General features: G+C 46.6%; 7 protein-coding genes across 7 annotated transcripts; 4 read left to right on the plus strand and 3 right to left on the minus strand.

Annotated features, from left to right (window-relative positions):
* Window positions 1–15: 15 nt before the first annotated feature.
* BDW43DRAFT_261258 (Zn(II)2Cys6 transcription factor) lies at window positions 16–2,478 on the plus strand. The gene is made up of 3 exons (XM_032040292.1): window positions 16–988; window positions 1,097–1,240; window positions 1,301–2,478. Exons 1-3 carry the CDS (start codon window positions 278–280, stop codon window positions 2,171–2,173), a joined length of 1,728 nt encoding a protein of 575 aa, XP_031905146.1. The 5' UTR covers window positions 16–277; the 3' UTR covers window positions 2,174–2,478.
* A 316-nt stretch (window positions 2,479–2,794) lies between these two features.
* On the minus strand, window positions 2,795–8,162 carry BDW43DRAFT_306180 (putative DEAD/DEAH box helicase; the record flags this gene model as incomplete). Its single annotated transcript, XM_032045968.1, has 3 exons — window positions 2,795–5,901; window positions 5,981–7,799; window positions 7,848–8,162. 3 exons carry the CDS (start codon window positions 8,160–8,162, stop codon window positions 2,795–2,797), a joined length of 5,241 nt encoding a protein of 1,746 aa, XP_031905147.1.
* Window positions 8,163–9,569: 1,407 nt separating this feature from the next.
* On the minus strand, window positions 9,570–9,900 carry BDW43DRAFT_261259 (uncharacterized protein; the record flags this gene model as incomplete). Its single annotated transcript, XM_032040293.1, is given in 2 exon segments — window positions 9,570–9,766; window positions 9,777–9,900. A coding segment is annotated over 1 exon segment (150 nt), but the record flags the coding sequence as incomplete, so codon positions are not given.
* Window positions 9,901–11,995: 2,095 nt separating this feature from the next.
* BDW43DRAFT_261260 (uncharacterized protein) lies at window positions 11,996–13,605 on the plus strand. Its single transcript, XM_032040294.1, has one exon. It carries the CDS (start codon window positions 12,280–12,282, stop codon window positions 13,189–13,191), a length of 912 nt encoding a protein of 303 aa, XP_031905149.1. The 5' UTR covers window positions 11,996–12,279; the 3' UTR covers window positions 13,192–13,605.
* A 1,998-nt stretch (window positions 13,606–15,603) lies between these two features.
* BDW43DRAFT_306182 (uncharacterized protein) lies at window positions 15,604–17,597 on the plus strand (the record flags this gene model as incomplete). The annotated part of the gene is made up of 3 exons (XM_032045969.1): window positions 15,604–15,635; window positions 15,688–15,898; window positions 15,951–17,597. 3 exons carry the CDS (start codon window positions 15,604–15,606, stop codon window positions 17,595–17,597), a joined length of 1,890 nt encoding a protein of 629 aa, XP_031905150.1.
* A 267-nt stretch (window positions 17,598–17,864) lies between these two features.
* BDW43DRAFT_296607 (uncharacterized protein) lies at window positions 17,865–19,966 on the minus strand (the record flags this gene model as incomplete). The annotated part of the gene is made up of 8 exons (XM_032044235.1): window positions 17,865–17,996; window positions 18,101–18,303; window positions 18,639–18,945; window positions 18,976–18,989; window positions 19,041–19,128; window positions 19,222–19,508; window positions 19,632–19,722; window positions 19,823–19,966. 8 exons carry the CDS (start codon window positions 19,964–19,966, stop codon window positions 17,865–17,867), a joined length of 1,266 nt encoding a protein of 421 aa, XP_031905151.1.
* A 1,556-nt stretch (window positions 19,967–21,522) lies between these two features.
* BDW43DRAFT_261269 (uncharacterized protein) lies at window positions 21,523–22,046 on the plus strand. Its single transcript, XM_032040295.1, has 2 exons — window positions 21,523–21,679; window positions 21,744–22,046. The coding sequence occupies exons 1-2, from the start codon at window positions 21,530–21,532 to the stop codon at window positions 21,837–21,839; spliced, it is 246 nt and encodes an 81-aa protein (XP_031905152.1). The 5' UTR covers window positions 21,523–21,529; the 3' UTR covers window positions 21,840–22,046.
* The last annotated feature ends 68 nt before the right edge of the window (window positions 22,047–22,114 follow it).

The raw sequence follows: 22,114 nt of genomic DNA on the forward strand, positions 1-22,114 counted from the left end.
CTTTCTCTCTCTCTTCTCTTCCTTCTTCCCTTCCCCCCCACCGCCCTTCCTCACTCACATCACAATCGGGACAATGGGCATGACCTGTCATCAAGAGAAGGTCCCTGCGCTGTTCAGTCTGTCATATCTGAACCGCTAAATCCCGATTTTTCTGCGTCATAAGTAGAGACGCTAATGTACTGCTCGGCATCTCGCATGGGTTACCAATTCGAGCAGTACATCCACCCTTACTTTAATTCCATAATACATACTATTACCGTGGGCCCCGCCACTCAACATGGTCTTCTGCGGGAAACCGAGCAAAGGCTGCGGCGAATGTCGATCGCGAAAGATCCGATGCGACCAGGCCCGGCCAACGTGCTCTCAATGTATCAAAGGAAACCGGCTGTGCCCCGGATACAGAGACGAATTGTCGCTGATGTTCCGCGATGAAAGCCAGCAGGTTGTCCGAAAGGCTAAGGCTGGAATGACCGGACGGCGGTCTAAAAAGTCCCCTAAGTCCACTCGCATCGCTTCCCCAAGCGGGAGTAGTCCCCAAGGGACATCCGTTTCTTCGTCCCTAGGAAGTGACATCTTGGATTTCAACGATCTATCCGATCTCCAGTCACCACCACAGGTGGCAACACACGACACCGGGCCACTCTCTCCAAAACTTACAGCCCATCCGTCATACCAATTCACGAATGATGAGGCGGTTTGCTTCTTCCTCCGGTTCAATGCCTGGCCCGGGGCCTATTGGGTAATGGATTTCTCGCCGGAATTCTTTTCAATGCCAGAAACGACCCTGAGTCAGCAGGCGATGAAGGCGAGTCTGGTTGCGGTTGGGACTGCCATGATTTCGCGCATTCGACAAGATGGGCCGTTGAAAATTACCGCGGAGAAAGAATATGGCAATGCCTTAAATCTAATGTATACCGCCGTAATGGAAGAGGAGGAGGCTAAGTCCAACCCAACCCTTGCTGCGGTTCTGTTGCTGGCCATTTTTGAGGTAAATCTCGCCCCTCCCGGCGCGCCTCTTCTTCATTTTGCTTCTCTTTTCCCCATTGCTCTTCACCTGCTCTTATGAGTCTGTTCATGGCACTAAAACGTAACCTAGGTCGTCACAAGTAGAGCCCCCGGTAATATTGAGAAGTGGACAAACCATATATATGGTGCCGCGGCATTACTCGAAGTGCGAGGTGCAGAGCAACTGCGAGACGAAAACGGCCTGAAGCTCTTTGTTCAGTTAAGATTCCAAATTGTATGTCGGACAACCTTGTCTCACTTTAAACTTTCCGTGGACGCTAACAGCACGGGGCAGATCATCAGCTGCCTCCAACGGGGGATGCGGGTTCCCGAGTCGCTGATTGATTGTGCAAAAATCGCCATGTTCCTGCGAACGAAAGCGGACGCCTATGGCGACCGCTTGATTGGCATCGCTGGCAGGCTGTCCAATCTACGATCAGATATCAATATGGGACTTCTGGTTGATCCACAAGAGATTCTCTCTGCTGCTTACGGAATTGAGGCGGAGCTAATGGCATGGATTGCAGGCTTACCACCAGAGTTCTTGTACACCACTGTCGAAGACCCAACATTGTCGGACATTTCGTTCAACATGTGGGGCCATGGGCCTCATCCATACGATAACAAGTATCACATATACAGTGATCTCTGGCTCTGTCATACTTTCAACCAATATCGTTGTGCCCGAATCATTGTCAGCGAGATCATCTTGAGCTGTCTGCGACAACTGTCTCTCAATGCGCCGGCAGTCGCAATATCCAGCGATCTTATAGACCATTGTACCAGGCTTCGCAATACAGCCCGTCAGCTCGCCAACGACATTTGCGCCAGCGTCCCATACCATTTCAGTGTGGGAAACATCGCGACGGAGCCATTTGATAGCCTGCCCGTGAACCAAAGCTACGTTGCGGGCTTGATTCTCCTTTGGCCGTTAGTCCTCGCCGGGGCTACGGAGTCATTGAACCATCCTTTGCGAAGATGGGTGATTTCCTGCTTCTGGCTCATCGGACATAGCATGGGCATAGACCAGGCTCTAGCTTTGATTGAAATCCTGGAGTCTGAATCGGGTATCTTTGATGGTGTTGGGGAAGGCGATGATGGCATTTTCTTCCGTGAAGCCAATTCACTAGCAACTAACCGAGTCTTGGTAGGGACGTGGGCTTCCTGAATCTCTGTTCCTGTCATGCCATATATACTGCATCTTCTATATACGCCCGCTTAATATTAACGAAAATACCCCATGTATATTCACGCATATCGTCATTTTTATGGATTCTCTTTGTCTTCGTTTAGCTGGTTGTGCTGTACGCTGTCTTTAGAAAAAGGTCTACCAAAGGGCAATTATTATCAGTTCCTAAACATACATGTATATGAATTTCTCTATGAAGGTCTTTTTGTTATTTAGTAGAAACGACGAAGGAAGAAATGGTTTCTCATGATTCGTGACCAGATTATGAATATTACCATAACAAACATCAAATTCTCACAATCTTTGTAAGCTCTCGTTCGTATTGTCAGGGAGACATGGCAGGGAGAACGTCCCCACATGGCATCACTGCAAATCTTAATGAATGGAACCGAATAGCAGAATATCATTTAACTCTGTAGCCTGCTAAGATACTCCTAACGATAAACTATCATTAATTTGACACCAACGACCAAAGCGGCACAATACAATATCAGCATGACACCAGATCTTGTCTTCTTCAAACCAACAATCTGCATCAAGAACGATAAAAACCACCAACTTTCCACCTTTTATGAACAACGACGACCGGTATAGGGTATATCATGCCCACGTAGCTTTGAAATTTCCATCAAATTCAGCCTGAAGCCTACGGAAGGCCTCCAGGACCCACGAGATCGCTTGTCCATCCAGGGCTGTATTTGCATGAGCGGCGTGGTCATCCTCCTGCATACTTTTTCTGGTACATTTCTTCAACTTCTTCTCCGAATCTTTCGGGAGGGCCATTGGAATGACTTCTTCCTTTTCTTCTTTGTCCGACTCCTCATCACTCACTTCATCTTCCCAGCTGTCGGCTACCTTGGGCTTTTTGGGTTTGGCCCGCAAGGGGGGTGATGGTTGCTTAGGAGGTCTGTTATTAAGATGCTTACTCGGCTTATAAGCCTTGTCGTCGAAATCGGAGAATTTTTCCGCGAGATTGATGTCTAGTTCTTCTTGATAGACGTCACCACTGCCCATGGTATTCAAAAGCTCCGGGTCTTTAATGGGTGACAAATGAAGGAAATTTTCTAAGCTAGTCACGATGGTAGCCAGAACGAGTGAGAAGTCATTTAACAGGAACCAGATGTCACCCTTACGGATCATGTTGTCGTTTTCAAGAGCGTGGACGTTGCCGTGCTTGAAGAAGTCGAATAAGTAGGCGTTCAAGGGGAGGGTTCCTTCTTCTGGGTATAGCCCCACGTAAGGGACAACGGTTTGCTCTAGCCATACGCCGCTTCGGACGTTTTTGCAGAGCTCAGAGATGCTGACCCATTTGTCGCGATGGCCGGATAGAGCGACGAAGGAGGAAGTGACCTGTGTCGGGGGAAGGAATGGCATTGATGGGTTGATATCCTCAGGGGATTTGTCGCCTCCGCATTTGAGGTTGGTTAGTGGGAGGAGACTATCAATGTCTTTGACGTGTTGTTCGATGTAGGTTGTGACATAGGCTGAGTAGATGTCTAGGGTCTTCTCATTGTGGGAACGTAGGATCCGAGCTGCTTCCTCGGGCATCGGTGGAAGGATCACCACTGAAGGTGAGCTTTTGGTTGCTCCTTGGTGTGATTCTAGAATAGCCGGTCGAAGGTAATGGCGACCGAACAGGTGCGACATGACGAGCATGAGGGTCAGAAGTACCTGGTTTGGCCTTTGGTCGATCCCTTTGCAGACATTATGAAAGTATCCTCCGCTAAGTAGTGCATGAAACGCGAAACTGGAATTCCCAGTGTAGTAGAGATGCGCAATAATGTTAGAGAAGTTTAGCGGCGCTCCTCCTTGTTCCAAAAGGTAGTTTCGGCGGAGGTATTCAATTGAAAACCGAAGATGGTGAAGAACGGTATGCTTGGACTCTGGCCCGCCGAGGTAGATGCGTGGGCATGACAAGATTGAATTGATTGCTTTCACGGCGTATGGAGCTTGTTTAGACTCATGAAGCAAGATAAGCAAGCGGAGGACTAAGCTAGTCGTGATAGGAAAATGTCCATTGAGGCTCGGAAGCTTTGAGCTGAGTAAACGACAGACTTTCGCATAAGGAACTCCCTGGAAGACAACGTTCCCTAGGAAGTCAAAGCCACGACGGCCAGCTCGACCAGCCGCTTGACGGAACCCAAGAGCCGTTAGAAAGATTGAGTCACCAGAGAAGACAACTGTTTTACAAGGCATGTTGATACCAAGAGCTAAGGTTCCTGTAGCAACAACCACACGTAGATAGCCCTTTCGAAACAGGACTTCACACACCTGACGATATTTGCGATTCATTCCAGCATGGTGAACGCCAATACCGCGTCTCAAAGCCCCAATAAGCCATTCCGGTATGTGCCTGTGCTTCAATTCCTTTGCATGTTCCTCGAATTCTTCTCCCGAAAGCTTTTTGATATCCGCCAGGTGATACCCGGGAACTAGCGCTTTGGGGTCAAATAAGCTATATTTGCTTCTTTCAACGAAAGCTGAATCACGGATCTGCTCATCTTTCGATATCTTACCATATCCCTTAGCCTCGTTCTTTCTCTGCAGTTTAGCACCTTTTTCTTCTGCTTTCTTCCATGCCTCCCACCTGAGTTTCTTATTTTTCCACGCCGAACTAGATTCTTTCCACCGGCTCTCCTCATCTTCAAGCTGATTGAGAAGATGATGGCATATACGCTCACAATGGCTCCGGTCGTAATTAAAGATCAGAGCCGGAAGAGCACCTTGATCATGGAGCGAGCAGATCAATGGCAGAGTGGTATCGAGAATACTGTTCTTCTTAATCTCGTGTTTGTTTTCCGAATTATCGGTTTCGCCGGATGATACTTGAGTACGACATTTACCTTCTGTCTGAGGCTTGTACGATAACTCTTTCAAGACTCTACCAAACGGTGAATTATCATCATTCATCCAGGACTTTAGGAGAGCTTTTAGCTTATTCTCCCACTGGATAATATCCGCTTTGCTAATAATAGCTGGCAGAGCGACGGATGGGTTCATCGACTTGTCAATTGGAAATTGCGCTGTCTTGCACTTCTCCATCGCAATCCAAAGGGTCCAACAGTCTCGTGGCTCCAGAGTCAAATCATCAGGAATACCTCTGGATCGGTCAATCAAACTAGCGACAGGGTGAATAAAAGACATGTTTGGACTATTATCGAGGCCAAGTGGAGCTAGTATGTCTGGACTTGAAAACCCATTAAACACGAAATTATCTGGAGGATGATAGGAATACTTCCTCAAGTCCGAGTAGCGACTTTTGTGCTCAATCATCTTAAGCTCATTTCCATTCACCCTCTGTGTCAATTCCAGCCATCTGCTAAACTCTTGGGGGTTACCAACAGTCGCGGAAAGTGCAATTATTGGGCAATGGGAAAGGAGAAGCAGTTGCTCCCAGACAACACCATCATCTGCTTGGCCAATGCAATGGATTTCGTCGAAGATAATACGCTTGACTCGAGAAGACCATGGGTTTGCATTTGCTGGTGCAAGGAGCATGATCTGCAATATATGAGGTACCGTGATTAGAACCTGGCAGCCTGTCGGGTTATTGATGCGGTAATCGCGCGTATGAATTGCCCATACGGACTTTCCGACGTCCTTGAAACTTTTGGAGAATCTTGCCTGAACCTCAGCAGCAATCTGATTAACGAGAGCCTTTGTAGGGGCCACATAGACAAGCACTCCGTCGTTGTCATCCTCTAAAACTTGCTTCATTGCGTAGAACCCAGGGATTGCGGTTAGCACCTCTACTTAGAGATTGACCATGGTATAAGCTTAGTTTACAAGCCAGCAGGGAAACATACGAAATGAAAGTCTTTCCTGAGCTTGTTGGGGCCACCACAAAAAGACTCTTTCTTGTGTCGATTTGGTCCAGGATATCCCGCTGCCACCTATCAGGTTCAAAGTCATGAACGCGAGGATCTGGTGCGGAACCCATACTACGATCAAGGTATGGCCCAGCCTGAACAAGTTGAAATTCAACAAAAGATAACCCAATGCTGACATGGGCTTTGTTGCAGATAATCGGTGCAAATTGAAAGGAAAGTGGATGAGTACCCTGCGCTGAAATATTCACGGCTGGGAGACAGAGTTTGCTTATCGTACCCTTCAAACAATTTACTATATCCTCCGTTACGCCGTGTTCCTTCTTCGCAATCTCACATAGAGTGCTCCAAATAAGTGCTGCAACTGACATAGAGCGATCTCTTTGGTTGCTGCTGCACTTTTCTATCCATAGGTGGACCAACGTGCTGAGGCCATAGGTCAGAACTTCGGTTTCTATAGTGTTTCTTCTTTTCTTGTCCATATTCTGAAGATACTGGACCACCTTCACATAGCGTGCAGCATAATTGTGCATCTTGTCAAACTCCACACGCTTGCTTTCCCAATTTTTTCGGTGTTTGTTGGTTATTTCGGTTCGCTTTGTCAATTGTTGAGCTGCTACTTGGCCTCTGACTGATAAAGCGCCTGGCCTGGGATGAGGATTGTGCTGCAAGCTTTGGTCACCGTTTTGAGATTTAACAACCACTGTCTCGGGATCCAAGGTACCAGAATTTGTCAGACTGGCAGCATATTGTCTCATTTCAGCCATGAAAAACTGATTACGTCGAAGCTGCCACCATGTTAAATGATGGAAAGCTTTTGTACTCAATGGCTTTCTGTGATTAAGCCAGTGGCTGCGCTCCTCTGATATTCTTGATATCGCAAGGCCCACCTTCTCGCCGGCAGAGCTGTCGATGGCAAGGGACACTGGGCTCAAATGCGGGTCTAACACAGGATTGTTGAATGGCATCACTGCAGTGGAATTTCTTTCTGGGTCCGAGTTACTGGGACACTCTGAACCTTTCACTTTCCATACCTCGATGCTTCTTGGCTCAATACAGTCTTTGGTAGTGTTGGGGTACTGTGAAAATTCTAGCTCCACTCCACAGAGATCCTTTACGAATGATGCGAGGATCTCAAGTCGGGATATTACCGAGGTAGTAAAGCTATATTGGTGGTTTGGATGTCGAAGTGTTCTCAGAGTCTCATAGAACAGCCTTCCATCAATCATGTCACCTATATCACAGCGTGTGTTTGTCGTGAATACTTGCCACCAAGCTGAGGTGAGAATTCCAAGCACAGCATCAATATAGCTATTTAGAAAGGCGTCGCCCTCTGCAATACCTATGGGGCTACTGGTTCGCTCATTCAATTTACAGTCGCATAAAATGATTGTATGTAGCAGAATAGAGCGCGCCGATAGGGTATTGTCACTGCTGCCGGAACATCCAGATTTAAACACGGCGCTGACTGCTAAGACGGAAATTATCTCACGCTGTCCCATATCGGATTTCGACCGGGAATCCATTAGTTCGAGTAATTTCACTGAAAGTCGTTCGCTCACTGCTCGATCCGTGAACATTGGTTTTATATCGACAGTGGCCGTAGGTTGGAGGGAATTTTGAGCCTCGACCAGCTCATCTCTCATCGTAGTTTCAGAGACCAGTCTTACATCTAAGCCTGGTATCGGCGACTGGGCATAATCTTCTGTGGCTGCTGTTTCCGCGCTGTAGAGCTGTCTCGCGCGTTCTGCGGAGCCCTCCACTACCATCGCCATCGCCTAGAGTTGTTAATTTTCAGTATATACCTGGACTGTTGCGAGGATTACCTTTGCGTCCCGGAACTCAAGGCTGTTAATCAGTGAGACATTGTATCCATGACAAATGAAATGGTGTACCATGGATCGTAGCATAGCACTGGTTTCCCAGATAGGAGATATCTCGCTAACTTGCTCACCAAAATCCGACAGGCCTGAATCATCATCTTCCACCAGATCGAGATCATTCAGCGTCAATCCTGGACATTTCCTGGTATTTAATCCTGTAACCGCTCCATCATGGCACATTAAAAAGTAAGCGTCCACAGAAGCAAGGTACTCTGCAAACTCATCACAGCGATATGTCTCGAAGCACCGAACCCTCATTGACGGAACGGCCGATGGAAGATTCTGTATGATATGTTGAAGGATCGCCTCACGAGCAAGGCGATATTTTGGCCATGACTCCCCGGCAATACCTTGAGGGATACAGCTATATGCATGTTCATCGAAAAAGACGATATGAAACCTGCACTTCCGTTCGTGGAGCTGCGCAAGAAATTTCTCCACCACGTATGTAGCATGAAGCAGCTGAAACCCATCCAAAAAGTCTATCTGATTATCAGAGAAGCAATGGAGGAGTAGAGAGTCCCCTTCGAGGATGAAGAGCTCATCTCCAGCATAGTCGCCGACGAGGTCCACTGTGCGGGAGTAAAGGCCATTATACCTAGATCAAAATAATTCGCCGCGTACGCTATTTAGTACAAAACGACTACCACTTTATTTGGGTCTATTCTCACTACACGTACCATTTCTGAAGCTTTTGCGGATCAATCACCCCGATATCGCGCGTCAGGAATATCGACGATAATCGAAACAGTTGACAACGGTGGAGTTGCCAAGGAACCAGAATGGAGATGATTAGTTGGTCTTAAGTAGTGCTGTAGGAGACGTTCCTTGAGAGGACAAAGGATCGAGAAGTGGGGGAGGGAGAGAGAGGGAGAGGTAAACAAGGCTGGATTTTACCAATTCACTTCCACGCCTACAGAAGCGTTGAACCAACCAGGGCATGCTTCTTAGATGCAAGGCAGTCAGCTTGAAACGATAGGTAGCTCGAAAAACCACTGGGCCTGCCGACATTCACATTTAAGGAGAAATACAATAGTATAGTAATACTAGACGCCGAAAATGTACATAGCTACAACCATACCCTGTAGTATAAATGATATTAGGAAACATCTATTATACCACAACATATCTAGATATCTTACATACATTTAACTTCCCTAGGGATCTAAAGTTATCTATCAAGGCTCGCATTCTTAGGAGGTGAATAGACACAGGCTGAGAATTGAAGGCCAAAGGATTTACATGTCCGCATGTGATATCATGCTGTTCTGATTTGAAAAGGATGAACTTCACACAGCACTGTATATAGCAATGACAGAAATCTTTTACCCATGTATCCAGGATCCGCTTCGAAGGAAGTAATGGACTTCTACATCGTAAAAGCACTAGTATATCCGAGTCACATTAACTGTATATTTTTTAATGTAACAGTAGAGTAAGCTGAGAAGAGTAGTTAATCAATCGATTTCGCTGAATAATCCTGACAGTGAACGTTATGGTAGTAAAGGTTCCGAGAGAGGTTTAGTCAATAGTTCAATAGGACGTAATCCACCACCGAGCGGCACACAATTTAGCCACAGTCAACAACCTATGAGATATCTCACTACCACGTAGTTAAAATGATGCTCTGTTTATATATAAAGGAATCTATTTTCTACTAAGGCAGCTAGTTCTAATATGACCAATTTGATGGCAGTTACTACATCGTGGTGGTGCACGCAGCACGCTTTTTAGGAACTGGTACCCCTAAATCCATTATCTGTATAGTTTCTTGAGCAAGTTGCTGGCCTTCAGTCCCTACAAAGACCCCTTCAGTAGCAATATAGGATATAGGGGCTGCGCGCTTCACTTCTGTTCCTTATATATTGCGCGAAGCTCAGTCATCTAGTGTTATAATAGAATAACTTTATGCATAGTAGATTCAGCTGCTTTTGCAAGCTGATGGAGTGCTTTATTTGGAGGGCTTTCAGAGTTGTGATGGATAAGCTGTTTCATATACTGTATCTGCTTTTGCACCTCAGTAGCAGTATAAGGTGGTATTTACAGTCCATTCCTGGTCTAAAGGCCCATGGGAAGTAGATGGAGGAGTAATATGCTTAATAGTAAGTATATCCAGCACCCGCTGACAATTGAAAGAAACTAGGCCAGATACTTTAAAATCCACTACAGATATTAGAAGGTGAAATTGTTGCTTCTCAAGTCTCTTTATGTAGATCCAGAAAGTTCTCCTTATTAATATAATTGATACTCTTTTGAATAAGATCTGTTACCCCTGTACTACATACTTCCTTTAGAGGTATAAATGTAGCGGGCTGAAGCCCGTTAGAATACTTAGGCTGTTGGCCATCGTTTACCTATTCGTCACGTGGTGTGTTTCGACCCCTCCTTCCTGTGATACCTCATTGTCTCATCGTTTGTTGATTCTTTTTTTCTTTCTTTCTTCTTCAGCGTTTTCTTCTTGTTTGATAGCTATGCTAGTTTATCGAACGTTGCGGGTCTTATCCTTACAATAAAGCAGCTAATATCAAGTAGCTGAAGTTTATAGGATAAGTAAGAAAATATATAAAGAGAAATGATTTAATAATTTTTATAGAATAGATTAAACTCTGCAGATTCATAGCTAGTATAGCTATGAAGAATCAGAAGTCTATATCTCCCTAATATACATGTTACAGTATACTTTTTAAAGATCTTTTCCAACTATAATAAGCCAAGCTTATTATTGGTCTATCCATTATTACTTAGGCCAATCAGCCAGTCAGGGTCTATGCTTTAATACCACTGAGACTGATAAATCTTTACCAGAGAAAATGATCATAGTGTCACGGTGTGACCACTGGGTGCATTCAGAAGCTTAACCGCTGCGCTATCAGCACTAGGATACAAAGCCTTCGGCTTTGTACTGCACTCACATATATAAGCATGTTCAGGATTCAGGCAGGCAGGTAGGTGTGCCCGCAGGCACACCGTGACACATAGAAAGTAAAGTCTACTCAGAAGCATTAATATATTTAATAGCAGTAATCCATTCGCGATTTCGTGGCTGTGCAGCTCATACCAGACTTGTTCAATAACAGGATACAGTAATAACCATTGCTGTAGATACTATACCTATCTGGAAACCAGTTTCATCAAAATTGTAGATATCCTGTTCAGTAATACCATAGTTTTCTATAGTATTCTGAACTAGACTAAACCACTGACTGATAGCCTCTGGATCTTTAGACTTTACACTTTCGGGCAAAGCTGAGCCACCGTTGTCGCGCCACGATCCATCATCTCCGCTAATGGAAAACTGACGACGTCTTTTCTTCCTGTTGTGCGCAACGACTGAACTGGAGATTGCAAATTTTTTCTGCTTATTAGGATCAATAGCTGTCAGCGCCGAGTCCAACAAATATTGTCGATGTTTTTGCTTTACCTGTAGAAAATGTTACATTGCGTACCTGAACGGAACCCCTTCATCTGTGTAAAAGATAGCTCGCTCCAAGCACACTGGCCTCATGTTAAGGCACTTTCTTTCCCACTACACTACTAGCATCTTAAGGTTCAACTATTCGGTTCCTACTGAATTAGCTTAGCTACTGATAGGTTTAACGGAACACAATTCTGCTTCATTTACTTTATTGTTGGTACAACCATGTATGTCGCACAGGGAACAGGGCTGTGCACGGATACCAAAGGTTTATCGTGCTGCGCCTTATAGTCCAGCTCACCCGCTTCCGACCCTTTCGACAGTTTTTATTAACTTTTTAAAGTTATATGCAGTAGTATCCCTTGCTTCCAGTATGGCAGTGTTCGGTCCCAGAAGGGCAAACTAAATTAATGTGGGGTTCTGGTAGGGCTTCACTGCCATAGTGACAGTAGACAAATTATGCCTTACCCTGTTTGTGAAGTGGAACTGTTTGCTATGAGACAGAAAAATAATGTCCCGTTTCTGCCTTAGGAGCACACTTTGTTCTCCAGCAGTAGTGGGGAAGTCACAAGTTCAGCCTAGCTCTTGAAGGGACTTCATTTACTAGTATAGGATTGGATGGTAATACCCATTCTACAACCCATGATAATGCGAGTCCCGTTATTAGGGCTTAGAGGCTTCTGCCCATGTAACATCTGATGCGGACCAACATGGAGATACCCATTCTCTATTGAATCAATAATGTGATATAAGTCAACCTTGATCCTTCCAATTACAATTGGTTCCATGGATACCAACTCACTCCGACTCGCTGTGCCACCCTTTATTACATATATCGCCCACTGTATTTACACCATCATATCGAACCTCAATCGAATTTAATCTTCCCTGTGTCTCCTTCAACTCCTCTGCTACTGTATTCAGCAAAATATCTGTTCGCGTCCAAGCCCGCACTTGATCATGGGGAATCGTCACTCACGAGTTCGAAGCTATTCTGAGTCTCTCAACCAACCTCATACCATATCGAAGCATGATCGGCCTCGACAGGTTGCAATCACTGTGCAGGCAAAAGGTGCGCCCGTCCACGCACGCAATGCCGATCTCTGGTCTCCTCCTCCATATACACCACAGCGCCCATCGAAGACCCCAGACTCCGGAGCTTCATCTTCGGGGGATTCGCCTTACTCGTTTCTACGCGAGTTTGATACTGTATTCTTAGTTGATGACAGCGGTAGCATGAAAGGTAGTCGCTGGGGTGAGGCTGCGGATGCTATCGCCGCTATTGCGCCCGTTTGCACCACACACGACCGGGACGGAATTGACATCTATTTCTTGAATTATCGAGGAGGAACTGATAGTACAACCGGTGCATATACCAACATCAAGACGTCAGATGATGTCCGCGAGATATTTTACGGCGTCCATCCACGAGGAGCAACCCCGGTCGGGCGTCGTTTGCGCCAAATCCTAGACCCATACCTTCGTCGTGTTGAGGCCATAGCGTCGAAAGGAAAGGACCCTAGCGAGTCAGTGAAACCACTTAACCTCATCGCCATCACAGACGGGGTGTTCACGGACGATGCAGAAAGCGTCATCGTCGATGCCGCCACAAGGTTGGATCAATGCCATGCTGTACCGTGGCAGGTTGGCATCCAGTTTTTCCAGATCGGGCATGATAACGACGCACGACATTACCTGCAGATGCTAGATGATGAATTAGGGCGTATATCCAAGCATGAGCGAGTGCGGGATATTGTTGACACGGTGCCGTGGAGAGGTGACAAGGGTCAGACGTTGAGCGCCGACGGAATTTTGAAATGCGTCCTTGGTGCTGTCAATCGGAAATATGACAAGTGCAACGCGTTTCGTTGATCAGCTTCCCTTTTGGTTTGATCCTTTTCTCATACTTGACAACCTCAGAATCCACGGGTCTGTCCGAATATTGGTTCTATTCTTTCATTTTATTAAACGGATGGCTTTGAAACTCAACGGTCCGTTGCGAATAAAGGAAATGGGTTTCGAACATGTCGCAGCAAGCGCCGCGTAACCGCCGACAATCCCAGTCCAGGCATGGATATGATTCGCAACGATGTCCTCCTCTCCTTTGTTTTTCTCTTCGCGTTCCTTTCACGCTTGTCTTATTTCCCCTATTTTTACTTAATGGAAGCCGAAGCAGCTTGCGACAAGATATGTCGACTAGTTTGTTATTTTTCCTTGCGTGGCTCTACAGATGGTAACGATTTAGTCTCTGGATGCGAACGGTAATGATTCATTGGTTAAGAAAATAGATTGAAGGCTCGATACTATTTATAAAATTACTCATTAGCTCCCATTATGTTAAGATATCCCTGTGTTTACTGGGTGTTTGATCGCTGGTTGCCCAGCATCCAAGGGCCGAGAAGCGCCGGCTGCAGTAGGAGATGCTGTAGGAATCAATCCCCGATATTAGTCTCGGTGGTCATTGGTCTACAGGTTACGTCCTCCTGACTTGGTACTATTAGTAGTACTCCTAGTCTCCTAGGTGAACTATTAAGTTTAGCCTGTATGTATAAGGTAAGCGAGCCCTGGTCCGTGAGGATAGATTATCGGCCAAGTCCTAGTGCTATTTAGATAACGAACATCTGACAAATCACTTACATCCCGGTAAGCACATCTGTAGTAAGGTTGGAATTGCACGTTTGTTTACCTATGCAGCTTCATCAACAACGGGGAAATGACAATCTCTTCCAGTTGTCGCGACTCCTGGTAAATGAGATACGGCAAGGAATACACTAAAATACCATGGGGTCATGGCATCTGTTCCTCACGTGGCGCCAGGTGTGGAGTTGAAGCGATCGGCGGGAAAAAAAAAAGTAATCAACCTGCTACCTTTACGTTCCCGTTGTTATAGCGAGCTGAATTGGTCGGTCTTGACTCTTGGATCCCCGTCGGATTAGGGACTGGACTAGCATCGCAGATCTAGTGCTACGTTGACTCGAAAGTAAGCAAGTAAGAACTGATGAGGAATTTTTTTGCGTTTCTTTCCCTTTTCTCCGATTCATCTCCGTTGAATCTTTTATCATCACTTGCAGATAATTCTCTCAGTGGCTCAGTGCGTACGGTATTGTCATCAGCCACGCAGGCCCCCTTTTTATCTTATTTTCCCGGGTTTCCGTTCAATCATATTCGCCGGACGCCGTCTCCATGGATGCAAATGTGGTTCGCTTCCTCTCTAGCCATGATCCGCCGCCGCATGGCTAGCTGCAACTTGTGATCCATCTTTCCACTGGACCCATTTAGTTCCACCACTAAAGGCAGCTAAGGCACAATAGTCTCGCGCATTATTCTGGTTCGCCAGGTACAGGATACCGATCACCCATTTTCAGCTCCGGTCCCCGCTCCGTGAGTGGTCGATTGGAACTCCCGAGAACCATGTTCAGATCTCATCGCGTCTTTCGCTACTTTTTTCCCCCCTAGCCTCGAACTCGAAGGCTACCCTTTACCTTCGTGATTTGCAGGGCCCTTTGTACGCATTGTGACGTGGTTATTGCAAAACCCGGTAGATCTTGGCCTTCTCAAATGATAGGCGCTGCTATCCGTTTGTTGACCAATTACTATTTACCCCAAAATGTCCACGGTCTGTGACTGATTTATATTCTTGCAATCGTTCTTCGCGGTGCGAAAGTTTGGATTCCTCATTATCCTCCCCAATGTCCTCCTCTTTCTGAATAGTCAGCTCCATTCTATCCACCGAACGAACCACACTTGCACTCCTTTACATCTTGATCAAAACACCCCAGCTCCTAGATTAAGCGCCGATATTCCTTCACCTTCTTTCACGAACGTTCTCGAGTCCATCTATACGCCTTGTCAGCGCTTAAGAGCTCACGAACAATAAATGCTATTGGCCCTGAATCTTTCCTACCTCGAATTCAGGGGCATTGGAATTTAATTACTGTGCCGTCGCGGCTACTGAATCAATTGATCTCCAGGTGTCCAGGCCTGTTGAGTATCGGATTTTTTTTGGCCTGTGATGGCTTTGTTGCTGGCTTGAGCTTATATTCACGAACTTATTATATTAATCCAACAATCGCACGGCCGGGCCTGTTCAAATTCCGCGACCAACACCAAGCGAATAGAATTACCCTCCTTAAAATTTCTCTGTCCAGGCTGGTCTTGCGCGGCCATTTACGCGCTGTCTTTCTCTGTTCCGAAATATTTATCAAGAGGCTTCGGTTTGCCTTGGTACGATCCTTTCGCTACAATATATCTTTCTTTTCTAGAAACCCTCTCGAATACCCAACAATGGCTTCGACCACGTTAATGACGTTTTTACTGTGAGCCGCATTCCCTTATTGAGGTCTACTGCACACACTGATAGCCACATAGATATACCAATCCTCAGGTTAAGTCCGTCAAGCTGCTAGGCTCATGGGATAACTTCGCCAAGCCCTATGCCATGGAGAATGACAAGCGTGTCGGGCCAGGACATTGGAGAGGATGCCATACCTTTACCAGTATAATATTCGATGGGTCGCCAAATCATATGGTTCCAGCTCGCTCTGGGGGCCTCAAAATGGGCGGCACCTATTGGTATTATGTCAGTATCCTGGTGTCCCTCCTGTTTAGCCGCACTATCTAACTTAATGCAGTACTTGCTGGACGATGATGTGGAACATTATAACCCCGCGGAACCAGTCACATCGCACTGTCCACTTCTTCCCGGCCAGCCTGTTAACGTTCTCCATGTTCCTGTCATTCTGCCTGATACAGGGCAAAGCTCAACCCCCCCAAAGCCAGAACAGCGGACTATGAACCCGGAAGATAAATACATGAATCCACGACAGCCACCTAAACCAATACTTCCGCGTCTCCGCACGTCTCCTCCACTACTGCAACAGCCGGCTTCACCTTGGTCTTTCAGCACTTCCCCTTTAAGTTCAATAACCAACAGAGTTGCTTCACAGCCTAATAGTGCGACGCCCAGGGCTACAATTCAGAATGGCCAAAGGGGCCTAGGCAGTAAAGCTGCCCGATCTGTGTCTCCTCCAAGGTCGAGAGGCCTTCGAGCTGCCTTCCGGCAATGGAATGCATCTTCACCTGATCTTGACACTGCAGAAAACCAAAATAGTGATGTGAAGAAGCCTAAACCGGCTCAAAGGCCGCCCATGTTGCGTACAGAGAGCCTCGAGAGTGCTCAGAATCCGACGAGCAATCATCACACGAGGAGTCAGACAGCCCATACTTCAACGGAGATCCTGCTTCCCGGGCGCCCTGTCTCTACTGGGCATCCTGAATCTTTACCGCCGACCATCCAAGATCGACGCGCTCTGAATCCCAAACTCATGGAACATGCAAAGCCTAGAGGTCCTTTGATCCTTCAAACAAACCAAACAACGAGTACCTCCAGAGAGGGCTACAAGCCAAGAGATCCACATGCCCATCAAGGGTCTATATCGTCGGAGAGCTCTGCCTCCCTGCTCACAACTGCCGTGCCCGTGGTAGGAGAGGATGCTGCAACCCCTACCCTTTTCACTCTAAAAGAAAAGAGACTGCCGACTCTACCGAACACTCCTTCCTCAGTCATGGATGAGGCACTGCGTGATCTTGAAACTCGAGAAAAGGAGCTTGATGCGGGAAACCTAGGCAGTCATTTCTCCGATCTTAGTGCTACGGAAGGGTCTGCGAGTAGCTCCCCGTGCGAAAGAAGCCACTTTTCTGAATGGAGTACGGATACAGAGCTGGTCTCTCCTGAGTCCATGGCATCCTCGCTCGCAATCGGCAATGAAAATCAATCATTTTCTCCTCTTGACGGGATAGATTTCGCAGAGTTTTGGAAGAGCTCTGTCCCTGTCGAGACGAGCGATCCAGATACCCCTCATCTTACAGTCAATTCAAGATCATCTCCCACCACACTTGGTAGTGATTCACCCCTCCTTGATCTCCCACCTCCTCGCCTTACAGTTTCTTTATCCCCGTCCGACATCGACTTTTCTGGTCTTTGTATTGGTGATGCCGATGAGGTCGAAAGAGACCCCAAGCGTCATGCGGCTTTCTTTGGAGGGATAGAAGGCCTCGGACTTCTTCGAAGTCCAGATCCCTCTACTGTCCAATTTACGGAAAATGTCAGGGATAATGAGGACTCAAAGCATGACGAGAAAAGTGTTTCACTCAGCAACCGTTATGACCGTTTCAGCGTCAACTCACTCCCGGGGCAGTCGGCAACAATGCAAGAGATGATGGATGAATTGGGCTATTTAACATCGATAATTCAATCTGGCGCTGATGGGATTGTATAGTTAACGACTTGATTCAATATAATGTCACATTACACATGTACCGGGTGTCTTCCGTTTCTAGGTTCTTCCACCCTTTCAATAATAAGTAGTCATGATGAAATGATAATGTCTTGTATCCGTCGGTCCTTTCTTTTCACAGCCTAAGGCCCGGTCCCAGTTATTTGCTGGCTAGTTATGTATATGTGACATGGATTCCAAGTCAGTTCATCAAACTCTTCTCATTCCATTTCACTTCCCCTGCTGCCATCGTCACTCAACTCAGGTGTTCTAGGATGCAATCTCAAAGCTATCTAGCCTGTTTTCCCGTTGGAGACTCTCCACCATAAGCTGATATTTGGCAATCTCTTCTCCCCACGGGGCTTTCCTGAGATTTTGGCTATCTCTTCGCGGGGATTTGGCCTTACTGAAGCACCATCCTGATTGGAATATCTTGGTGTACAAGTTTGCACGGCTGAGAAATTCGATGCCCTTTTCGCCACTTTTTAGAAATAGGCTTCCTCTACTTCTTTCTTTGGCTCGATGGTGAGTTTTGGAGGGTTATCTCTCTTCATCATAGTGCTCTTTATCAGGTCCGCTGACAGCCTCGCGGCGAGATCATAAGCGGAAGATAGATTTGGAGAAGCCGTACCATCTGGGAGGAAGGGATTGGGGAGCTTTACAGTTATGATACTAAACACTGTTCCCACGTCAGGAGCAGCCCATTTCTCTAGATTAAAAACGCTGCTGTATCCCTCGCCGACGTGCTGACCAATTCTGCATGCATCGAAGATTGCACCCGACCGTTGAACCGTTGAGTGTCGCATTGGAAATCGCCTCCAAATTCAAAATCAACATTTCTTTTTTTTGTTGGCGATGCATTTCTTCTCCTTCTCCCGGAGCTTCTGGGCTTGGCTTGACTGTACAAAGCAGGCTTCTACCGAATGTCTCTTTCAATTGAATCTCCACTTGTCGACAAGCGTGAAGCCACGGCTGGATGTGACTCCGATTGACCTGTCGTCCAAATAATCGTTCGTTGGCACGTAGCCTCGCCGAAAGTCCTACCATTCCGTCCAATGATTGGAGCTCCAAGGCTGTCTTCGAGATCTTTGTCCTGGGCTCTACTAGGCGAGAACCCAGTGGCCAGAACAAGGATGACGACTTTATACCCCACAACACCAGCAACGATCCCTGATGAGGTGTAGCTTTCCAGCCCCCTCCCGTTAGTGTCAATCAACGTCACATTAGATTGGTTAAATGTCGCTAGGTAGTGGTCGTAGAAAGTTGGTCGTCTGCACCATCCAAGATACCAGGCTTCAATTCCTCGGCCCACCCCTTGTTGTCTACCTGATTCTCGATGTGAGTTCGTATTCTCTCGGCCCGCGGTATGTCCAGGTCAAACAAGGAATCGGCATACTGCTGCAAATTATCCGACGTGACAGCCTTTGGGCTGCCCACTATACCTACGAATGAGCGTGTGTCTATCCAGCCGTCGTTCAGAAATGTCCACAGGAACCGGGTCGTTGGTGATAAAATGGTTAAAATTCTCTCTCATCTCTCATGGTGCCAACCACGATGGCTTGTGAACTTAGCCCACTCATTCGGGTCTGTTTGCATCTGGTTTCGAGAGCCACAAATGAAGGGGTACGTTGAAAAACGTAGAGATGCTTGGCCCACTTTGCGATTCCGCGGAACACTGCGCAGCTGTTGCGCCGGTACCGACAACTACCACTGTTTTATCCTTTAGGAGCGTCATATTCTGGTTCTCTCGTGGCCCGCCCGTACACTTGTAGCTCCACCGAAAAACGTGGAAAACGTAGTTGTTTTGGAGGTCAAACCCCGGGGGCCGGGGAATTCGAGGGACGAAAAAAGGACCGCTTGAAGCGAAGACAAACTGGGCCTGGACGGTAAATGTGATGTCCGTGTGCTTGGGTCCTCAACTCTGTGCCATTACAATAATCCATTGAGCGGCTTCTTCGCTCCATTCGAGACGTTTCACCCGTGTTGAGAACACGGACTTGCAACCTAGCTGGGATGCAATGCGCTCAGACTACTGACGAATTTCTGCGCCGTAGGAGTACCTGTGTTTAGGGACGTATCCGGTCTCCTCCAACACGGGAAGGTAGATGTATCCTTCCACATCGCACATCTGGCCAGGATAGCGGTTCCAGTACCAGGTTCACCCAAACCCTCCTGCCATGTCAACAACACATATATCACTTCCAGGGGGAACTCCCGTTTCGAAACACGCGGTATGCAAAGGACAAGGCCGCATGACCTCCCCCAATAACGAGAAATCGGACTTCGTCCTTGTCTTTCAGGTCCGACTGCTTGGCAGCTATGGCATCGTAGTCGATCCATGGATCATTGTTAAGGTGCGCGGAAATCGACATACTGTTTAGGGCTGTCTGGTCGCATACGCTTCAGACGCCCCTCCTCACACTTTTCTTTGGGAGCTAAAACCGACATTTCTGCTGTGGGAGAGAGAGTTTCGACTGGCTTTCACGTTTAACAAATCACTTCGTACCCTTTTCTTGACGCTAATGCAAGTAGCTCCTTCCAACCCGCGGACTTTGTATCTTGATCACTAGGCACACCATGATATACCTTGAAGTTATTGCGTCCAAGCGACGTTCCGCAGCTCTAGCTAGAGCTGCCAATTTTTCTTCTGTGCACTGAAAGTTTGCTACAAGATTGCTACAGAAGTTCGCCACATCAAAAAGCAAAGATCGACATACTTATTATACGGCTTTCAACTGACTAGAGTGCGAAACACTATAAGTAGAATACGGAATACGGTATATGGGCTTAGTGAACCAGACTTCACACTCTAAAAGAATAAGTGCATATACGAAGGGCACTATTCCAATATATGACATACTACATTTGACAGGCTAGGCATCTTGGATGGCGACATTCTTTACGTCTCTCGATTACACTACTTCGTCTCCATCGTGAAGCATGCCTGCAGATTATCCATGGCTGAGGTAGATCGTCTGGGCTAAGGATTAGCCCATCATGTGGAGGAATCGAGATAAGAGAGGTCACTGTTGTTCTACGTTATACCTTCTCCTTTGACTGAGTCCAATTGCGTTTTACGGCCATTCCATGAACCCGGCCCAATATGGACCTAAAGCTTCGGCCACCTCACTTACAATCCCCTTCCCGCAACCCTCCGCCCACCAAAGCCCATCCAGATTGTGAATAAGAACGCCAAATTAGGCAAAAAGAGCCAAGGCTGGCGGTTGTCGTTGGCTAAGTTTCTCAAGGTATGCGCCGGGGACCACAAAATATACACCGGAAACCTACCATACCAAGTCACTGTGCCCTCATTGCCTGAGTACGGGTTCTCTAGTGGGTCGAGTCAAAATATCAAGATGGACTTAGGCCACGCTACACGACTCATGAACAGGTCCATGATTGGACTCGGTTTCAAGGGATATATTGTGCAAGATGGTGGTGTTGGCAGCATGTTACGCGTATCATGTCCACCAATCACAAAGAATACAAAGCCTTCCACTATAAGTAGGAGAACAACAGGGCTAAGACTGATGTTAAATAAGGGATCATAGTGGGCATGTTGAGCTTGAATGCTGGAGAAAAGGTTCCCTGATGGTGGCAATGTTACTCGTGAAAAGCTGCAGAGAACAGAACGCGCTAATAGCTGGCGGAAAAATGGTTTAGCTTATGCAATGGAGCACGATACTCACCCTGCGACTATTAGGTTAGTTGTATAATCTACACCACTCGCTTTACTGGCCTGGTATGTTGGCTTCGAAGAATAGCGACTTAATATTTTTCTTCTTTTTAGTTTGCTGGTTGTCAGAAAGGATTGGGAGAAACTCGTTGAAAGGGCTGACCAGCGGAATCCACTGTCACTCTATAATATCTTGGCTATATGTAGCCTCTACAGGTTTACATCTACGCTCCCGCGTAGCCTTTATCTCTACACGACGATGATAGGCAGCCCTGGGTGGGATCTGCTGCCCATATCAAAAGAAAAGTCGCTTAGTTATTCTTTGTTCCCGTATGAGTTCAATACATTACCAAGAGCTTGGTCTGAAAGGATCTACCCTAATCTGGTTTCCTACCGAGCTCATTCGGTTGTACGTTGTCTTTCTCTCAGCTCTTGATTCTAAGCGGCAGTTCTTGTTACTGATCTATTGATAGGGAGGCCACATCGTCCCCCTCGAAGAGCTAGAATTGTTTCTAGCGGATACTGAGGAGTTTACACAAAAGCTCAGTGGCTTGTTCAAGGCAGATTGAACCACGATGATTCGGAATCTAAAGGCGTCGGATATTATGGGCTTATTCAAACTCGCTATACGAATATTAAATGCCTTGGCACCTTATGTTTAGCTTCCGTTCAGCTGCGTTATTTTCTCAATCTGGTGGATAGATCAAGCCATGGTAGTCTGAAGAAGCTTATGGGTAGCAGGAAATATATATATGGGCGGCAAAAGCGCTGTAGTATTTACGGTTATTGTGTACATTTAAATGGGATATATGCTAATTAGCTAACCATTCAGCAAAAGTATTTT

This window comes from Aspergillus alliaceus (assembly GCF_009176365.1).
Source record: "Aspergillus alliaceus strain CBS 536.65 unplaced genomic scaffold BDW43scaffold_3, whole genome shotgun sequence".
In the NCBI taxonomy this organism is placed as follows: Eukaryota; Fungi; Ascomycota; class Eurotiomycetes; order Eurotiales; family Aspergillaceae; genus Aspergillus; species Aspergillus alliaceus.

Coding starts and splice junctions, on each gene's coding strand:
- BDW43DRAFT_261258 (XM_032040292.1), top strand. CDS start 278: ATGGTCTTCTGCGGGAAACCGAGCAAAGGCTGCGGCGAATGTCGATCG. Junction 989..1,096: donor TGTTGCTGGCCATTTTTGAG/GTAAATCTCGCC, acceptor AACGTAACCTAG/GTCGTCACAAGTAGAGCCCC. Junction 1,241..1,300: donor TTCAGTTAAGATTCCAAATT/GTATGTCGGACA, acceptor AGCACGGGGCAG/ATCATCAGCTGCCTCCAACG.
- BDW43DRAFT_261260 (XM_032040294.1), top strand. CDS start 12,280: ATGGGGAATCGTCACTCACGAGTTCGAAGCTATTCTGAGTCTCTCAAC.
- BDW43DRAFT_261269 (XM_032040295.1), top strand. CDS start 21,530: ATGATAGGCAGCCCTGGGTGGGATCTGCTGCCCATATCAAAAGAAAAG. Junction 21,680..21,743: donor CCTACCGAGCTCATTCGGTT/GTACGTTGTCTT, acceptor ATCTATTGATAG/GGAGGCCACATCGTCCCCCT.